The 17075-nt window shown below is 36.4% G+C and overlaps 1 protein-coding gene across 1 annotated transcript in view; it reads left to right on the top strand.

Moving 5' to 3' along the window:
- The window catches only part of LOC126483828 (fatty acid synthase-like), a 394620-nt gene that overhangs the window by 29561 nt on the left and 347984 nt on the right, over positions 1 to 17075 (top strand). The window contains exons 2-5 of the mRNA XM_050107027.1: positions 3962 to 4110; positions 5158 to 5310; positions 9177 to 9347; positions 14762 to 14962. Coding sequence (XP_049962984.1) covers positions 3966 to 4110; positions 5158 to 5310; positions 9177 to 9347; positions 14762 to 14962 — 670 coding nt within the window. The 5' untranslated portion in view covers positions 3962 to 3965. The remainder of the gene's footprint in view (positions 1 to 3961; positions 4111 to 5157; positions 5311 to 9176; positions 9348 to 14761; positions 14963 to 17075) is intronic.

Consider the following 17075-nt stretch of genomic DNA (forward strand, 5'->3'; position numbering starts at 1 on the left):
AAATCAAAGTATGGATAAAATGCACATCACCCTGTAGTATTATTACTTAGCAATGTGCACTAACTATAAGACAATACATAGAATAACAATGCATTTCTTTTTAAAGCAATGCAAATCATCCTCAGCTTCTTACATTAATATGTTAAGTGCCAACTGCAAGTTATCTTGTACTTGACAACTTGCACAAGAAGAATTCATGTGTAAAGCATGGTTCGAAAACACGCAAATGCATATGGTGTACATGTCATTGCTGTCAGAGACAGGTGCAAAAATTTGCCTTGGAGTGGTGAAACAGAATTTTCTTTTTACATTGGGAATAAACTACTGGTAACTGAAAAATGCCTAAAAACTTCATATACATAATGCAAGCGTTATTCATAATTAATAGTGAAAACTGACATAGATAAAAGTATTCAATAATAAAAGCAAAATCATTTCAGCAATCAGGGTTTTTGAAATGAGCAATTACTATGATAATTATTCAATGTGTGGTTATGAGCTGCCATTGACTTCAGTATGAAATATATGCCTATTAGTACATACTGAAATGTGAACTTTTTGATCAAGCCTCCAGCCTACCTTGTAGTTTACAATATGGCTGCAGCACATCACATGTCACGATTTACTATATGCTGATACCTGTTATAGGAGATGTTTCACATGTCACTCTCATGTTTATATGCTGGACTCCTACATGCAGTGAGTTACAAATTTTTTCAAACATCTCTGGGTCATCTTGTGAATGCTGATGTGATTGTACAGTTCACTTCACCAGTTCTTCAAGCATGTTATCAGAAAGGTATATACTTCACTTTTAAGATGACCTCAGGCAGAAAAATCTAGGGGATTGGAATCGTGTGATCTTGGAGGCTCGACTTTTCCATCATGGACGATATTGGCACATAGAAGTCAACTCACATAAGCTGAAAATGTGCTGCTGCTCCATCACGCAAAGTAAAATTTTCCATTCACTATTCTGAGTTAGTACAGGCACTCATGCAATCTCTCTCCTGTCAAAATTCATGCCTCCAAAATCATAGTCTGAATTTTTGGTGTGATTCAGGGAGGTCTTCCTGCCAGAGCCAGGTCAAGAACATTTTTCCACACAAGTGGCTTCTCATTTGCCCCCTCCCCCTCCCTCTGATTGTAATATAACATTTATGAACTGATAACATTGGCATTGAGTGGGAAAATAATTTTGCCTGTTATGTTATGTATTTTTAAACACATTACTATGTGGGTCAAAGACTATATGTGACTATGATGTAGGTTTGATGTGCACTGCATGCTCTATGTGTTCATTCCTCATTTATTGTGTTTTATTAACTTCATGGAGGAGTATTATTCAAATTGTGTTTTGAATAGAATAAAGGTGTGATCGAGGTGAGTCTCTAGTGCCGATATATGATTACTAAAATGTTAATTATAAGGAAGAATTATTATCTATCTTTATTGTGTACTGTAGCAAGCAATACTTGGAATGTTGAGAAGATTAGAATAAAAGCTGGACCTGTGGAGCTGATGATGAGGCAACTTGAGTTCTCTGACTTTTTATTCCATTAATCTTCTATAAGACATTACAGTACTTTGGTACATAGTGGTAAGGAGCTTGAATGCTGTGGTCGGGCCAGCTGTATGAGGTCTATGCATAATCCTAGCCCACATAGCACTACTGATCCCACAAATGATTAACACCACCCATTACAATCTTTCTGTTTTTCAGGTGACTGTGAATATCTGCAGTTAATCTGACCATATCATCACTGACTTTGCTTAAAATAATTACAACTAAAGTTAGGTAATTAGTATTCATTCCTTTTTCTTGAACACTTTCATGCATTTCAGTTTTCACTACCAATTGTGATGTGCACGTTATGCAACAAATCTTGCACTTGGGTGCCCCCTTCTGCTTGCCATTTGCAAAGCTCCTCTAATGTCAGATACATTGTTGAATCCCTGTAAATGCAAGACTTTCAGGCTGATTTCAGAGTAGTTTTGTCGGTAAGAACCATGCCATCAGTCCTACCATACATGAAATTCAGGCCCACTTACTTTTCATTCCTTTAAAGTTCTGTAAGATTCCATTTCACATTTTGATGTTGCAGATAGTCTATAAATGAGGTAACGAATCAAACTATGGTATATGAACTATTTTACATAGTTTCTGCACCAGAGTTGATCATTTTGGTTGTAGCAACTAATGTGTTAAGCCAGATAACCAACAGTTTTTTTGTGGGAACTTTCATACATAATTTTCACAAGAACACACATGTTGCATGGAGTACTGTGAAAAATGACTCATCATTTTTTATGGTTACTGGTGGCCTTTATTTTGTACTCCAATGATTGTCACTGGTTGTATGATATTTAGGTATAACAGAGATGTCAGTTTTGTGACACTTGTGTAGTAGTATTATTGTGGAAGCAGATTTTTCAAAATTTTAATTGACCTTTGCTGTCACTTGAATTGTAGTAATTCCACATTACACAAGATAAATCCTCTTCCTTGTTTGACCCAGACAGCTGAGTGTGACTTCATTCATCACTTATTTTGATCAATGCTGTCTCAATTTGATATCTACATACTTTCATGACCTTACACATTGTGCTCCTTGGTGCAGTGGTCAGTGGTTAGTTGCCAGGCTATAACTTCAGAAGTCAATGGTTCGATCACAAGTCGAAATCTTTGTCTCTTTTGCAGTATATTTGTGAAAGATGTGAAATGTAATGTAAAGGGTTTAGCTAATAGAGTTGTTGGTAATGTCGACATATGGCTTTCAGATAATGGATTAATGGTTAACTGCAGCAAAATGTCAAATATACAATTTATGACGTGGTACTCTTGTAAAAGCAAAATTTTACTGTCCCAAGTTGACAAATAGTCAGTGAAGTCGACCATTTTACACTGTTAGAACTGAGGATAGATGAAAAGCTTTCTTGAAATAAACTCAAGGAAGAGCTCCTCCAGAATACACATAAAATATCAGAATTAATGACAAAATGAAGCTCACACTTTTTTAGCTACCTCTACCAAATGAAAGTGGACAGGATAACACATAAACTATTTCTTTATTTATGAAAAAAGAAGTTGACAGTTGCTTCTGTCAAAGAAATAAAAAATAAATAAATAAATGACTGGAAGGAAACAAAATCAAAAGCAGCAAACAGACACTCTTCTAGAACTAAAATCCTCAGCGGAAAAAGCTACCAAAGTAGTATAAAATTATAAAAATTGGAGAAACATGGATAAAACGAAGAAAAAGGCAACATGGCAGGATGATGATGAAGTACTGAAAAAAAAAAAAAAAAAAAAAAAAAGGAAATTGGGGAATGGAACTTGGTATGTGATCCCATTTTTTCAATGTGTAGAATGTTTGGAGGTGGCCCTGTTATAAATGGCATTCAGCAATATCAACCTGGAGACCTTGTCTACTGAGTAGTGCTGCATTTATGTATTTTTGTCAACTCATTTAGTTTTTGGACTCTTTGTATATGTGCTTGTTTGACAGAATTACATGTCACCTTTTTAACCCTTATGGGAAGAGCAGTGGATGTTATATAAATGGCATCTAATGTAGGAAGGAGGTATCTTTGCTTCTTTCTCTAGTTGGGCCATGTCATTTAATCTTTATGATCTTTTTCAGTAATACATGAAGACTGGTTTGGTGCAACCTTTGATGCTAGTCTACCCTGTCCCAGTCTCTTCATCTGCATAGCTGCTGTAGCCTATATCCACTTGAACCTGTAGTCAACCTGTAGCCAAGCCTTCTTTATCCGCTTCATTCCCTCCATTATGCAGCTGACTATTTCCTGATGACCTATCAATGTATGTCTTCTGTTAGTAAAGTTTTGCACTAAACCTAGCCTAGTGAAAATGTAATATGAAAAAATAGAAACTCTGGAATGAAATAAATAGATGATTTATTGTGACTGGGGTTATTAATTCTATATCTTGTTGCAGCACAATGGTAAATGAAACCCTTGAAGAAGTTGTGATTTCTGGAGTGTCAGGTGTGTTTCCATACAGTGCCAATGTAGATGAGCTGGCTGATCACCTTTTCTCCAAGACTAATCTTGTAAGGAGTGATGACTGCCGCTGGAAGGTGCCAGGTAATACATAGCCTACTCTAGACAATAATTGTTAGATTTTTGTCATAGAAGTGTAATAGCTGAAACAAGATTTCATTGTAGCTGGATATGTACTGCATGAAGTGAATAACTAATAATGGTGCCATATTTCCTTTCTATTCATGATCCAGAATTAAATACAGATTCATAGTTTTATTGCTCTGTAAGCACTACATCTTCTTTGTGTACAGCAAAAACTAATGAGTGTGTTTAATGGAAACTGTGATATTGTGGCTGGCACACATATGTTTGCTGGCATATCTAAACAAACAGCAACCGGCACTCATACTGGGAAGCCCCACTAAGAGAAATGGAATGAAGTTCAAATGTAGTTCCAGATTTCCCACTATGTTTTTTTAAAATACCAGAGGGCTATAATTAAAGTGCAGCTGCTCACAAGGTCCAGTGCAGGCTATAATATTGTATAGCTGAAAAACTTGGTGGATATGCTAATGCATAATGCAGAACTGATTAGTTCCAATTTTGGCCACCAGGTGCATATCTGGTGCTGCATAGCATCTCATTGACGTCTCCAGAGCTCATATTGAAAAACTGCATAAGCGACTGTTAATAATAAAATCAAAATTACACTTTTCTCACTTCTTTGACCTTTCTGCCCATGGCCCATTCATTATCCATTACATATGGAAACATTTCTGTATGTTTTTGTTGCATTAAAAGCACCAATTTCCATGTGCTAGCTAAAATTTGAACTAATTTTTTTCCAGCATAAATCATTTCCACGTTAACACATTAGAATATCTGCCAAGTTTCACTGCCTTACAATAATTACAACCCACACTCGATCTCTGTGAGTAACTGTATTTAATAATAACCATCCTGTATGACAGTGACTAATGATTGATGATAGCTACTTAATGTTGCTACATCTTACTGTTATATTCTTCATTCAATTAAATTATTTTTAGTTGCTAATTTACTGAGAGTTTCCAGAGGAAAAATATTGAACTTAGCCTATCTTCTTCGCTGTATTATGTTTTGTAATATTTGTTAACCATTTTCTTCCAGAGAAATCCATTGTGCCTCCAGCTACAGGAAAAATACCAGCTCCTGCTGCATTTGATACAGTACACTTTGGGATCCATAGGAAACAGACAGAATCAATGGACCCTCTTTGTTGCCAAGTGTTAGAAAGAGCGTTTGAAGCAGTCATAGATGCAGGTAAACAATTTTAATCATAATATTTTGCAAGCAAATATATTTTAACCATAAAAATTGTCCTTATTAGAAATTTATTATGTAGATAAATTAATTTTTATTCTTAAAGGTAGGTTGTTTGGATCAGGGTGGTTGTAATTTAATCTGACCCCAAAGAAATTGAACTTTTTAAACCCATTAAAAAAAAGAAACAGTAAAAGTCAACTATATTTCATTATGAAATTTTAATTATCTTACAAAATGTTACATACTTAGTCTTACACAAATTAATATTGATGAGATGCAATTGTACTCTTGCTCTCTCACACATCATCATTAAAATTCTGTGTCTCTGGACAAGTTTTGAAAACTTCGAGAGGTGTAAGATATACAAAAGTTATCTTTGAAGGATGATACAATCCAGTAGCTTGAGAACCAAAATCAATGTATGAATGCAGACATGTATACATCTTGCTATATTGTCCATACTAGTAGATGTCTTCCACACTATTTGCCAGTTGTCCATACAAACTAACCTACATACATAAAAGACTAGAAGATTCATTTACAATTGATAAGAAAAAAAAATACATACTGATTTACGGTTACAGAAGGTATAGGAAAGTCAATCCCCTTATTTACAAAAACACTGTCTTTAGCAGTCTTGGCTAACAATTCACAAATATCAGACACAACACAGATGTAGTTGACAGATTGACAGATGCTCGAGTACATTACCCAGCACCCATGATCCCTTTCGACTGGTCCAGCAGGGTACAGCCAGTGTGGGGAATGGACCCGCCCACATCTTTCAGTTTCCTCCTTAGAGTTCTCATAATATGCTCCAACAGATAGGCAACTTACTGTCTAGCATTCATATCAAATCCTGAAACATTTGTTTGTGTACTAAATAAACTGTTCAATACCTTCTTCACATCACACAAAATATGCTCTCCTTAGTCATTTTTCAAATTCAATTATATGGGATTTATGTCAGTTGAGATTAAAAAATGTTCACATATGAAACATCAATAAACAGAGTTAAATGCAATAAAAAAGGAACTAATAAGGTATTACACACAGATGTGTTATGATGCCATTCCTAATTTTTACAGTACAAAATATGAATATTGTTTCATTTCAAAACTGTAAAAAGATCTATTCATTTAGTCTCATGGCATATATGTATCAAATTCTAAAGCACAAATCTATTACAGAACATAATTTTATAGTGTATCATAGGTTTTTAACTCAGTCAGTAGATAAGATAGAACTTTAAAATTCACATCATTTTACATACTAAATTCCAGACAATCAAAATGAACAATGGAAAATCCAGGATGGAATGTGACAATATTATGAGAAGGAAAGTTGCTACTCACCATATAGCAGAGATGCTGAGTTGCAGATAGGCACAACAAAAAGATTTTCACACTTAAAGCTTTTGGCTAATGGCCTTTGTCAACAATAGACACACATAAGCATGCCAACGCAACTCACACACACACGACTGCAGTCTCAGGCAACTGAAACCATACTGTGAACAGCAGCACCAGTGCATGATGGGAGTGGCAACTGGGTGGGGGAAATAAGGAGGCTGGGGTGGGGAGGGGAGAGATAGTGTGGTGGGGATGGCGGACAGTGAAATGCTGCAGATTGGGTGGTGGGCAGTGGAAAGGTGGGAGCAGGGGGGGGGGGGGGGAGGGGGAGGGAGTAGTTTAAAAGGAGAGAAATAAATAAAAAATAATAATATAAAATGAAATAAATAAAAAAAAAAAGATTGGGTGTGGTGGTGGAATGATGGCTGTGCTAGTGCTGGAATGGGAACAGGGAAGGGGCTGGGTGAGTGAGGACAGCAACTAATAAAGGTTGAGGCCCGGACGGTTACAGGAATGCAGGATGTATTGCAGGGAAAGTTCCCACCTGCAAAATTCAGAAAAGCTGGTGTTGGTGGGAAGGATCCAAATGGCACAGGCTGTGAAGCAGTCTTTGAAATGGATATCCAGTTTGTTGATGGCCATTCATGTGGACAGACAGCTTGTTGGTTGTCATGCCTACATAGAATGCAGGATAGTGGTTGCAGCCCAGCTTGTTGACCACATGGCTGGTTTCACAGGTAGCCCTGCATCTCCACTATATGGGGAGTAGCATCTTTCCTTCTCATAATATTGAGAAAATTAAAACACATTTATGTAGTTTTATGATTCTACAATTAGATTTAAGCTCAGTCACTGGATGTCAAATGATACACAATTACATAGTTTTAGAAATCTATAGACATAGTGTATATTTTCTTCTAGACTAAGTGTCATTATGCATCCATGTTCATAGGTATTGTCCTCTATACTAAACATTAATAGTATTTGACAATTGAATTACTTGCTTTGCTTACCCATAGCTCCTCTTATTTTTACACCTACAATGGGCATTTCTACAAAATTCTTACTATACTGGAGCTCATCTATAAATTGTTCAGATATGTCACAAATTGGGCTACATGTATCAATCAAACAGTTTGCATCCCACTGACCAATTTTAATCTTAATGTAAGGACAGTTACTTCACAGCTTTCATTCACATATACATCAAGAATACCTCCTAATTCAGATCTAATACAGTCATCAACTGTTTTACATACATCAACAACACTGTTTTCTGCCAAGAGAAGAAATCATTAGTATACAGTACATCAAAATTCTCATTACTTTCACATTCTGGTTTGTGATTAGTATCTATGTCACTATAATTAAACATAGCATCCCAAAACTTTTGATCAAAACATAAATGAGAAATCTTATATTCCTTCTGTTCAACTTCAGATACTTGTCCCACATTATTAATACTGTTATTATTGTTTAATTGTAGGTGTAAATTGGTGGTCCTGTACTTGCTGTGTTTCCTCATCCCAAAAGTGACTTATTTCACACTCTAACTAATTTTTCCTTAGTGCCAAATTGTTATTTGCCTGTTTTCTTTTTTATGAATAGGCACTTGATGGTGGAAGTTAGCCTTCTGAAACGTGTAATTTGGTGGATAAATTAATTCACAGTGGTGGAGATTGAACATTCCTTTTGTCACTGCTTATAATGAAACATGAGTAACAAATCATACTGAAAAGTTAACCCATTGTTAACAAATGAGCATTGTGTAATGATATTTCAGTAATGTTGATGTTGTTGTACTCACAATTTGTTCTGCCATTCTGTAAAGCTATTTATGATCATGATGCATAATCATAGCATGTGAAAAATTTTCACAGACACTTCCTCCTTTTGTATAAATCTCAAAAAGGGGTAACTATTCTTAATAACTGTAATAGATTTCCGGTAGAAACAAAAAGGGTAACTTAGGGCATACATATATTTACAAAAAAATGAGTTGTACCTCTTTAAGCATTTAAAAAATATATTTGAATATTTGGGTAACAGAGTTACAGTTGCTCTTATTACCTACTAATAATATTTTTTGTGATAGAATGTGGCTTCATAATGAATGATTGGTCATTAAGTGATAATGTGATAACTTGTAAATCTGGAGATTCTTAATTTTGCCAAGACACCTTGAAAGATCAAAGAACATTATAATTCTTATATGCTTAATAAAAATGGTGGTAATAATAACAAGTGATAGCTTAATGCATAACAACAGTGTGTTTTAATTATTCTGACTTTTTTGTTTAGTGTTGACTTGTTAAAGCTCTTCAAAGATGCTTCATACTATGAACATATTATATGTAAGACATTTTTGTCTTTAGTCATTCACAATTTGCAATTAATTGACCGTAAGTATATGGTATATGTGTATGAAGACTGGGTTGTTTTTAGAAACTTGCACTAAATTTAATATAGATATATGGGCACATACATTCAAAACTGGGAATGAATTTTCAGGTATGAATCCAGCTGAAATTAGAGGGACAAATACTGCTGTATATATGGCAACGGGAATGAGTGATGCAGACAATGTATTTGATTATGAGGCCACTGGTGATGGCTTTGGTGTAATGGGACACAACCGTTCAATGATTGCTGCAAGAGTTGCTTATTATTTTGATACCAAAGGTAAGATATTGATTGGATAAATTGAATGCCTGATTTTACTGTTTCTTTAAATGTTGGTTAAGTACTGACGGTGATGATATGGACAAAATCAAAACAGACCCGTTAAAAACGTGTGTGTGAGAAAAGTTACAGAATGAATTCAGAATAGTAAGAAAGGAACTTGAGTATTCGAAAACAATTATATGTTTGCTAACAAACGAACTACAGAAGCGAGAATCAGGCAACATAGAAATGTGCAAAAACTACAGATTTGATGCACCCAACATAAATCACGATTCACAACACAGTGTGCATACCACAACACAGAACGCAGTTCAAAAAGGAAATCAGTCTATGGGTGCAGCAATGAAAATGCAAACCTTTGCTCCTGAGAGTCAGTCAGTGAATAGGAGACCCAAAATATTCGTTGCCTCAAATAGCCTTGGCAGAGACTGTGCAAGAAACATTTTAAACTTAGCTTCAAATAAATATGATGTTGAAGGGAAGGTGATACCAGGTGTCCCCACTAGTGTAATACTAAAATAATGCAATGACCTACATAAGTTGACAAGTGAAGATCTTGCAGTTATCTGGGCAGGGGCTAACGATGTAGCAAAGAATGAAACCAAGTTGGCAATTCGTTCACTACATAAAGCCTTGTCAGCATTACAAAATACAAATACAAAAGTGATTGTAGTTGGTGTACCACGTAGACATGACCTGCCTGAATGGTCTTGTGTAAACCAAGAAATTCAATCTGCAAACAGAAAACTAAAAAAAAAAAAAAAAAAAAAACAGTGAAAGGCTTCCATAACACTTGTTTTATTGATACTCCTAGTAACAAGGAGCTTTATACAGCACATGGACAACACCTTAATGCAACTGGTAAAGAACTAATTGCCACAAGGATTTATGAACCAGTGGAAACAAACAGGAAAGTGTACAAAACAGCAATAGAACTTAAATGGAAGGATACTGAAGTCTCAGATAAAGAATCAGTGAGAATTGTTATTGACACAACTCCAGCACAAATAACAACAGAATCCTTAAAAGTGAACTCTGTGGGGAGAGGACAATTACTCAAGCAATAAACTTACCCAAGAGGACAGTGCAAAAGTTTGAAGAAGCAGCAAATAAGGTGGCAGGAAAGAAGGCACCATATAAGAAGAGAGACCTACTTGCAAAAAGAAGAACAGCAAATCAAGCCCAAGGCATGAGAATACCAACACGTGGAGTATGGCAGTCAACCCGCAAAAAGAAACCACAACCGAGGGACCAGGATTTTTGGTGGGATCAGCAGTGGTTTCACAGACGAAAGCAGTTAACAGAGTGAGTCATCAAGTGGATGAACAGGTATGTGACTATCATAACGCACATGATCACAGTGCATCAAGATTAAAGACATTAACGGAACCTACAACTTCAAATATAAAGTCAAATTGCTCTCAGAGGAATACAGACAGAGACAAACTACTTACTTTTCTACAAGTTAACATACGTTGTATTAGAAATAAAATTTTAGAATTATAACATTTATGTAACACTGAGCATGTAGATGTTATATGTGTATCTGAGCACTGGTTAACACAAGAACAAGTAAATGTGTTCATTCCCCAAGGGTATGTTGTGGGAGACATGATATGTAGAAAACAGAGAAAGAGTGGTGGGGCGGGAATTTTTGTCAAAGAAGGAATAATGTTTTCCAGAATTGATGTATCTACATACTCCTCAGAGCTAGATGGGGAGTTTAGTTGTGTAAAACTAATGAATGAAAATATAGTGGTAGTTAGTCTATATAGGTCGCCAGATGGTGATGTACATTTGTTTATTGAAAAATGTGAATTAATAATTAAAAAAAATATTGAAGAGTAACACGAGAATTGCTACATGTGGTGATTTCAACATAGAAATGGTAAACACAAAGAGACCAGTTGCTAGGACATATTTGAATATGCTAAGGTCATTAGACCTCTATTGTACAAATAACTGTGCCACACGTAAGAATGCCTGTATAGACAATATTATTGTGAATTTCCATAGGGAGGATTTTACAGTTAGACTTGCAGGAACTGGACTTGCAGATCGGAGCCACTACTCCTTACCCTCTGTAAGAGGCAGCCAGTTAAAACTGAAGAATCTAAAGTAGTAGTGGTACGAAGACAGAAGGAAGAGTACATAAATATGTTTGTTGATAGATTAGGAAGTGCAGATTGGGACTTTATATATAATTGTCAATCTGGAAAAAGGGAAGCTGAAATTAGCTTTGGTAACTTCTTTAAAAAGTACACAGATTTATGGTATTCTTGCTCACCAGTAAAAAAAAATTAGATATCCAAATGAAATGAAAAAGAAAAGTCTGAACTGGTTCACACAAGAGCTAGTAGAAATTAGAGGAAACTTGCATATGCTGTACCAGATGCATAAACAAGCCTCTGACCAAGGGGCAGAACAGAGTGTGAACATTCATAGGTCATATCTGAAATGCAAAAAATACTATAAAGCTAAACTACTTCTGGCAAAAAAGCAAGCAGTGGAGAACTATATAGAAAGAGCTCCCAATAAATGCAAGGCAGCCTGGCAAATAATAAAACAAGAGAATACACCGAAACGCACAGAAACAGCTCTGCTTGATCCTGAAGAATTAAACGAGTACTTTTTAAACTCAGTTAAAGAAATAAGTAACAGTATCAAAGCAACAAATTCATCTGCAATGAACCTTGTTGGAACACCAGTGCCTGTTAACCTGGCATTTCAATGGAGGGCTGTCACACCTCAGGTTCTAAAAGTATGGACTGTTATTGGTTATCAAATAACATAATTAAAAAGACAATACAATCAATCGCCAAACCATTAGCTTATATTTTTAAAAAAATGTGTAGAATTTGGAGTTTTTCCGGATGCACTCAAGGTATCAAAAGTTGTCCCAGTTTTTAAAAAAGGAGACAAACATCTCCCCCAAAGCTACAGACCAGTCTCCATTGTTCCAATATTCTCAAAGGTATTTGAGGCGCTGATACACACACAAATAAGCAACTTCTTTGAAAAACACAATATCCTATGTAACAATCAGTTTGGCTTTCAAAAGGGGAAGAACACAACAGGGGCCATCTTGGAAATCATTGACCAAACCTTAACAGCTTTTGAAAATAATAACATGGTATCACTGGAATTATGTGACCTAAGCAAAGCTTTCGATTGCATTCCTGATGACATACTACTGGGGAAACTAGAGTTTTATGGGGTGAGAGGGAGCACTTTATCTGTGATAAATTCTTATTTAAGTAACCGAAAACAATTCGTTTCAGTCAGAAATTTAAATTCTTCCATCATGGAAATCAGCACAGGTGTACCACAAGGGTCTATCCTTGGACCCTTCTTCTTCATTGTCGCTATTAATGATTTACCTAAAAATATAGCTCACCCTGTTGTGTGTTATGCTGACGATACAACACTACTTACCACACATCAGAACATTTCAGATCTGAATAACCTAACAAAAGAAACACTAGATAAGGCCCTGGACTGGTTTGCAGCCAATAAGCTCCTATGCAACCCTGACAAAACACAACAACTTTTAATGGGAACATCAAATGAAGTAGGCAATAAGTCGGTAAAACTCTTAGGTATTCACATTGACTCAAAACTATATTGGGAGGAACATGTCAATCTTGTATGTGAAAAAATATCTTGGGTGGCATACCTTCTCTTGAAACTAAGGGAGGTAGTGAGCTTGGAGTACCACAGGGTGACATACTTTGGGCTATTCCAGTCACATATTTCATATGGTCTTATTATATGGGGGCACTCCCCTCACATCAAAAACGTATTGAAATTACAAAAAAAAGTCATACGTATAATATGTAAAAGAGGTCATAGGGAGCACTGTCGTCCTCTTTTCTCCAGACTCAGAATACTTACAATTATAAATTTATACATCTATGTGTCTGTACTCTATATTAAAAATAATATTTCAGAATTTATTGCCAGAAAGGAAATACACGAACACAACACCAGGGCGAACGGTAATTTAGACATACCGCGCCACAGATTAGCGAGAACAGGAAATTCCCACAAAGTTAACCCACTCAAAATGTTCAATAAACTGCCAATTCATGTTCAGTCTATGGATACAAATTCTTTTAAAATTAAGTGTACAGCTGGCTGTCAGATCATCCATTCTATGACATTAAAGAATTCTTTGAGATGCCTGAGGAGAATATAAGCATTTAAAAGTTGTCTGTAGTTAAACATATTATTTTGTGCTGTGGTTAATCATGTGTAATTACAAAGTTTATACTATAAACAATAAAATACCTTATTATATTAGATTATAAGATAGCTTGTTGCGTTAGCTTTTAAAAGCTATCCTTTGTAATTTGGTACACTGCCATGCTTCAAATGTATTTATAATGTATTGACAGAAGTTTATTTTGTTATTCTGTATGTACTAGTACATCTTGTATGACGAAGCCAATATCATTGTAAAATGATCTATGGTGAAAAAAATTCTTGAAATTCTTGAAATACTGTCACGATTTAACATATGGAGGTCATAGTCAGTCTAACAGTACTTTTGCTAGATTTTTTTGAAAAGTGATTATCTTCAGTTTCACAATATTTTACTTTGACTAACAATGTCATGAAAAAGCCTTGCTGAAAATAATTTCCATTTTGTTTACTGCAAAAATGATGTGTATTTCCTATGCTTCATCAGAGCTAGAGAGTGCATTGTTTTCTACCAAAATTAAAAAGAAATATTGAAATTCCAGTCCATTAAAGATGCTCATCAGCAACTATTTTAAGTACATATATAATTCTTAAGCTGGTATTTGTGTCAAGTAAGGGTATACATAGCACATTGTACTAATTACTTCTCTCTGTTAAAATATTCAGTAGTACATCCAGTGTTTTGGAACACGCTCTTTCACATAGATAGCAGAGAAACAAAATCTCATTCAGTAATTGAGTATGCAATAATTAATCACATGTGTAGCTAGCATTGATATATGTCATTAAGTGGAAATAAAATGCATCTAAAATCTACAGAAGAAAGCATTTAAATTGTTTAGTCTCTCATAGTTACATAATGGGAATTTCCAAATACTGTTACGATTGCAATAAAAATAGAACATGAGTCTCATTTGACATAATTTGTTGCTGTTCTTTAGTGACATTCTCTCCTAGGAAATTGTGTTAAGATAGGTCCAAGTGCTCTTTTGTGTGATTATTTTAATCTTAACTCACTCTGATTTAGCAGACAGCACAGTTTAAATTAATGTTATTGCTATAAAAAGAGAATCAAGATCAAAAAATCATTGCCAGAAACATAGAAACTGTTACGCTATTTGTATCCAGACTGTTTACATATGCACAATTTGGCTATACGCTGATGTTCATATGATGGACTGCAGATTTCTCATTACAATACTTTTCAGGTCCTACCTATGTTGTCATTGCTGCCTGGGCAGGAGGACTACAGGTTTTAGAGTTGGCATACAAAGCAATAAGTGAAGGAAGATGCAAAGCAGCTCTTATTGGGTCTGCAAATCAAGTGCTTTATCCTAATCCGTGTCATCACATGGCCAAAGCAGGTCTTCTCAGCCCAGATGGTGCAACTCGGTCCTTTGATGATGCAGGTAAGTCAAATTAAACACTTTCCCTCACTTGAGTAATCAATAAGGTTGGGTTGACCTATGGGAAAGCATCATGGAGATACCAAAATACATTGACTGTGAGACAGTTGAAGACAGATGCAAATTATCCCAAGGAAACCTACTTACAAAGTTTCAACAATCAATGTGGGTATGGTTGTATGTTCTACCAATTAATATGCTCTAAGTAAATCTTACATAAGAATGGACAGGACAGAATAGCCCAGGACATACATCACATGTAACAGCTCACTACTAAGTGTCACCTTCACAGTGATATTAATAATCCAAGCCTAATTTTGAATAAGTAAATGTTTGGTTCTGTATAGGGAGTGATAAATAATGTGAAAATCCCATTAGTTCTGAAATTAACAGTGGCATGGAACAGCTAAGTCTCATGCTAAAATGAAAAATATTAATAATGCTCTGGACTACATGTGCTGGACAATGATTTTGTGTAGTGTCTATAGTTGTTACATTTTCAGAATCAACGTAGTTCATTGAATGTAGCACACAAGTTACTAAAAATATTTGATAGAATAATATTATTCAGTGGATAATGTCAATCAAATCACTCAGTTGTTAACTATTTGTAGTCCATTATTTTCTGCTATCATCATTGTCCAATACGTTAATAGAGGGGGCCTAATTAGTACAGTGGGTGCACACGAGTGTTATCATGTCACCTCTTTGCCAACAGATAGAAGGTATAGAATGCAATTTGCACCATCAGTGCAGGTCAGTGGTCTCTGATAATTGGATGCTCTGTGCATATAATATTTAGTGCCTTGTGAGCATTTTTCTCCTATGTGTGGAATCACCTAGAGCCCTTTCCATAGACAAATGCTGTGCACTGCTATGTTGCTATGCATTACCAGTCTGACTTATCCACTCGTTGTCTTCTGGCTTGAACCTGAATGGATCACTAGACAGTCTGTTAAATGTCTGATATCACACAAATGATCTTATTTTTACAGACACCAACAAAATTCTGGGGAGTGTGTCCTGTCATGTGCATTGCTAGACATCTCCACAGGAAGTGCTGTCAAGAAGAATTCCTGCTGCCATGTGGGGTTTTGGGGGAAACCCTATACTTGACAAAGAGATGAGCTCAAGATATACTAATGCTTGTGCTAAGCATGGTCTGCAATGTTGTGTGCACCGGTTGACATGTTGTCTGCTTGGTGGCAGTCCAACTGTCAGCGGATGGGTGGTGCATGCAAAAATGGACGTGCACATCGCCACCATAGTTCCCCCTTGTGAGAGGTGATGGTCAGCTTATGGACACGATGACTACAGCCAGCATTGATCAGCAATCTGAGTTGGATGATGGTGGATGCAGATGCTGTTGTATGTGGCACCCTCTGGAAAATCATCTGGCACTGGGTGTGGGGGTAGTCCCATGCAGCACTGCCAGTCAGGAATGAGGGTGTTGAAGTGTCACAGCTAGCTGGCGGAGTTGGGTGTACTGTGGAGCACGTGGGAGCCTGCTAGTGCCCGGGAAGGTTGTAAAAAGTGGGTGACACACCGTGCATCCTGCACAGGCGGTATACTGTGTGCTGTTGTGTGCCAGTGCCACAGGCTGCTGTAACCTCCCAGCAAAAGTGTGGATCACACACCGTTGCGTGCGCATGGGTTGGTGTCACAGGTTTGGTGACCCATCACTCAGTTACAGGGAGCATAAAGTGGTGCATGTGCTGTTGTCTTTGCGTACTGAGGATTTGTACTCGCCATGGCACTGCTGGTGTATTGGACAAAGGCACACTCTGCAGTTTTGGAGTTGTTGAACAAAGACTGGAACTTAGCTGGCGGTCAGCATTGGCAGGTGCTCAATGAAGTCTCTTGGGACAATGAGTGGTTGCCCGTAGATTATTTCAGTGGCAGAGACACCCAAGTGCACTTTGGAGGCCATATGCAAACCAAGGAGAACTAGTGATAGGGAGGAATATCAGGTTGTGTTATGGCATGTGAGGGCAGATTTCAGTGTTCTTTGGAATCTCTCCACCTTGCTGTTTGCAACAGCATGGTAATTGGCTATGAAATTAATGAGTGTGCCGCATGTTGTTGCTAATGTTTCAAGTTAGCCTTATGTGAACTG

Source organism: Schistocerca serialis, chromosome 6, assembly GCF_023864345.2.
Source record: "Schistocerca serialis cubense isolate TAMUIC-IGC-003099 chromosome 6, iqSchSeri2.2, whole genome shotgun sequence".
NCBI classification, from domain to species: Eukaryota; Metazoa; Arthropoda; class Insecta; order Orthoptera; family Acrididae; genus Schistocerca; species Schistocerca serialis.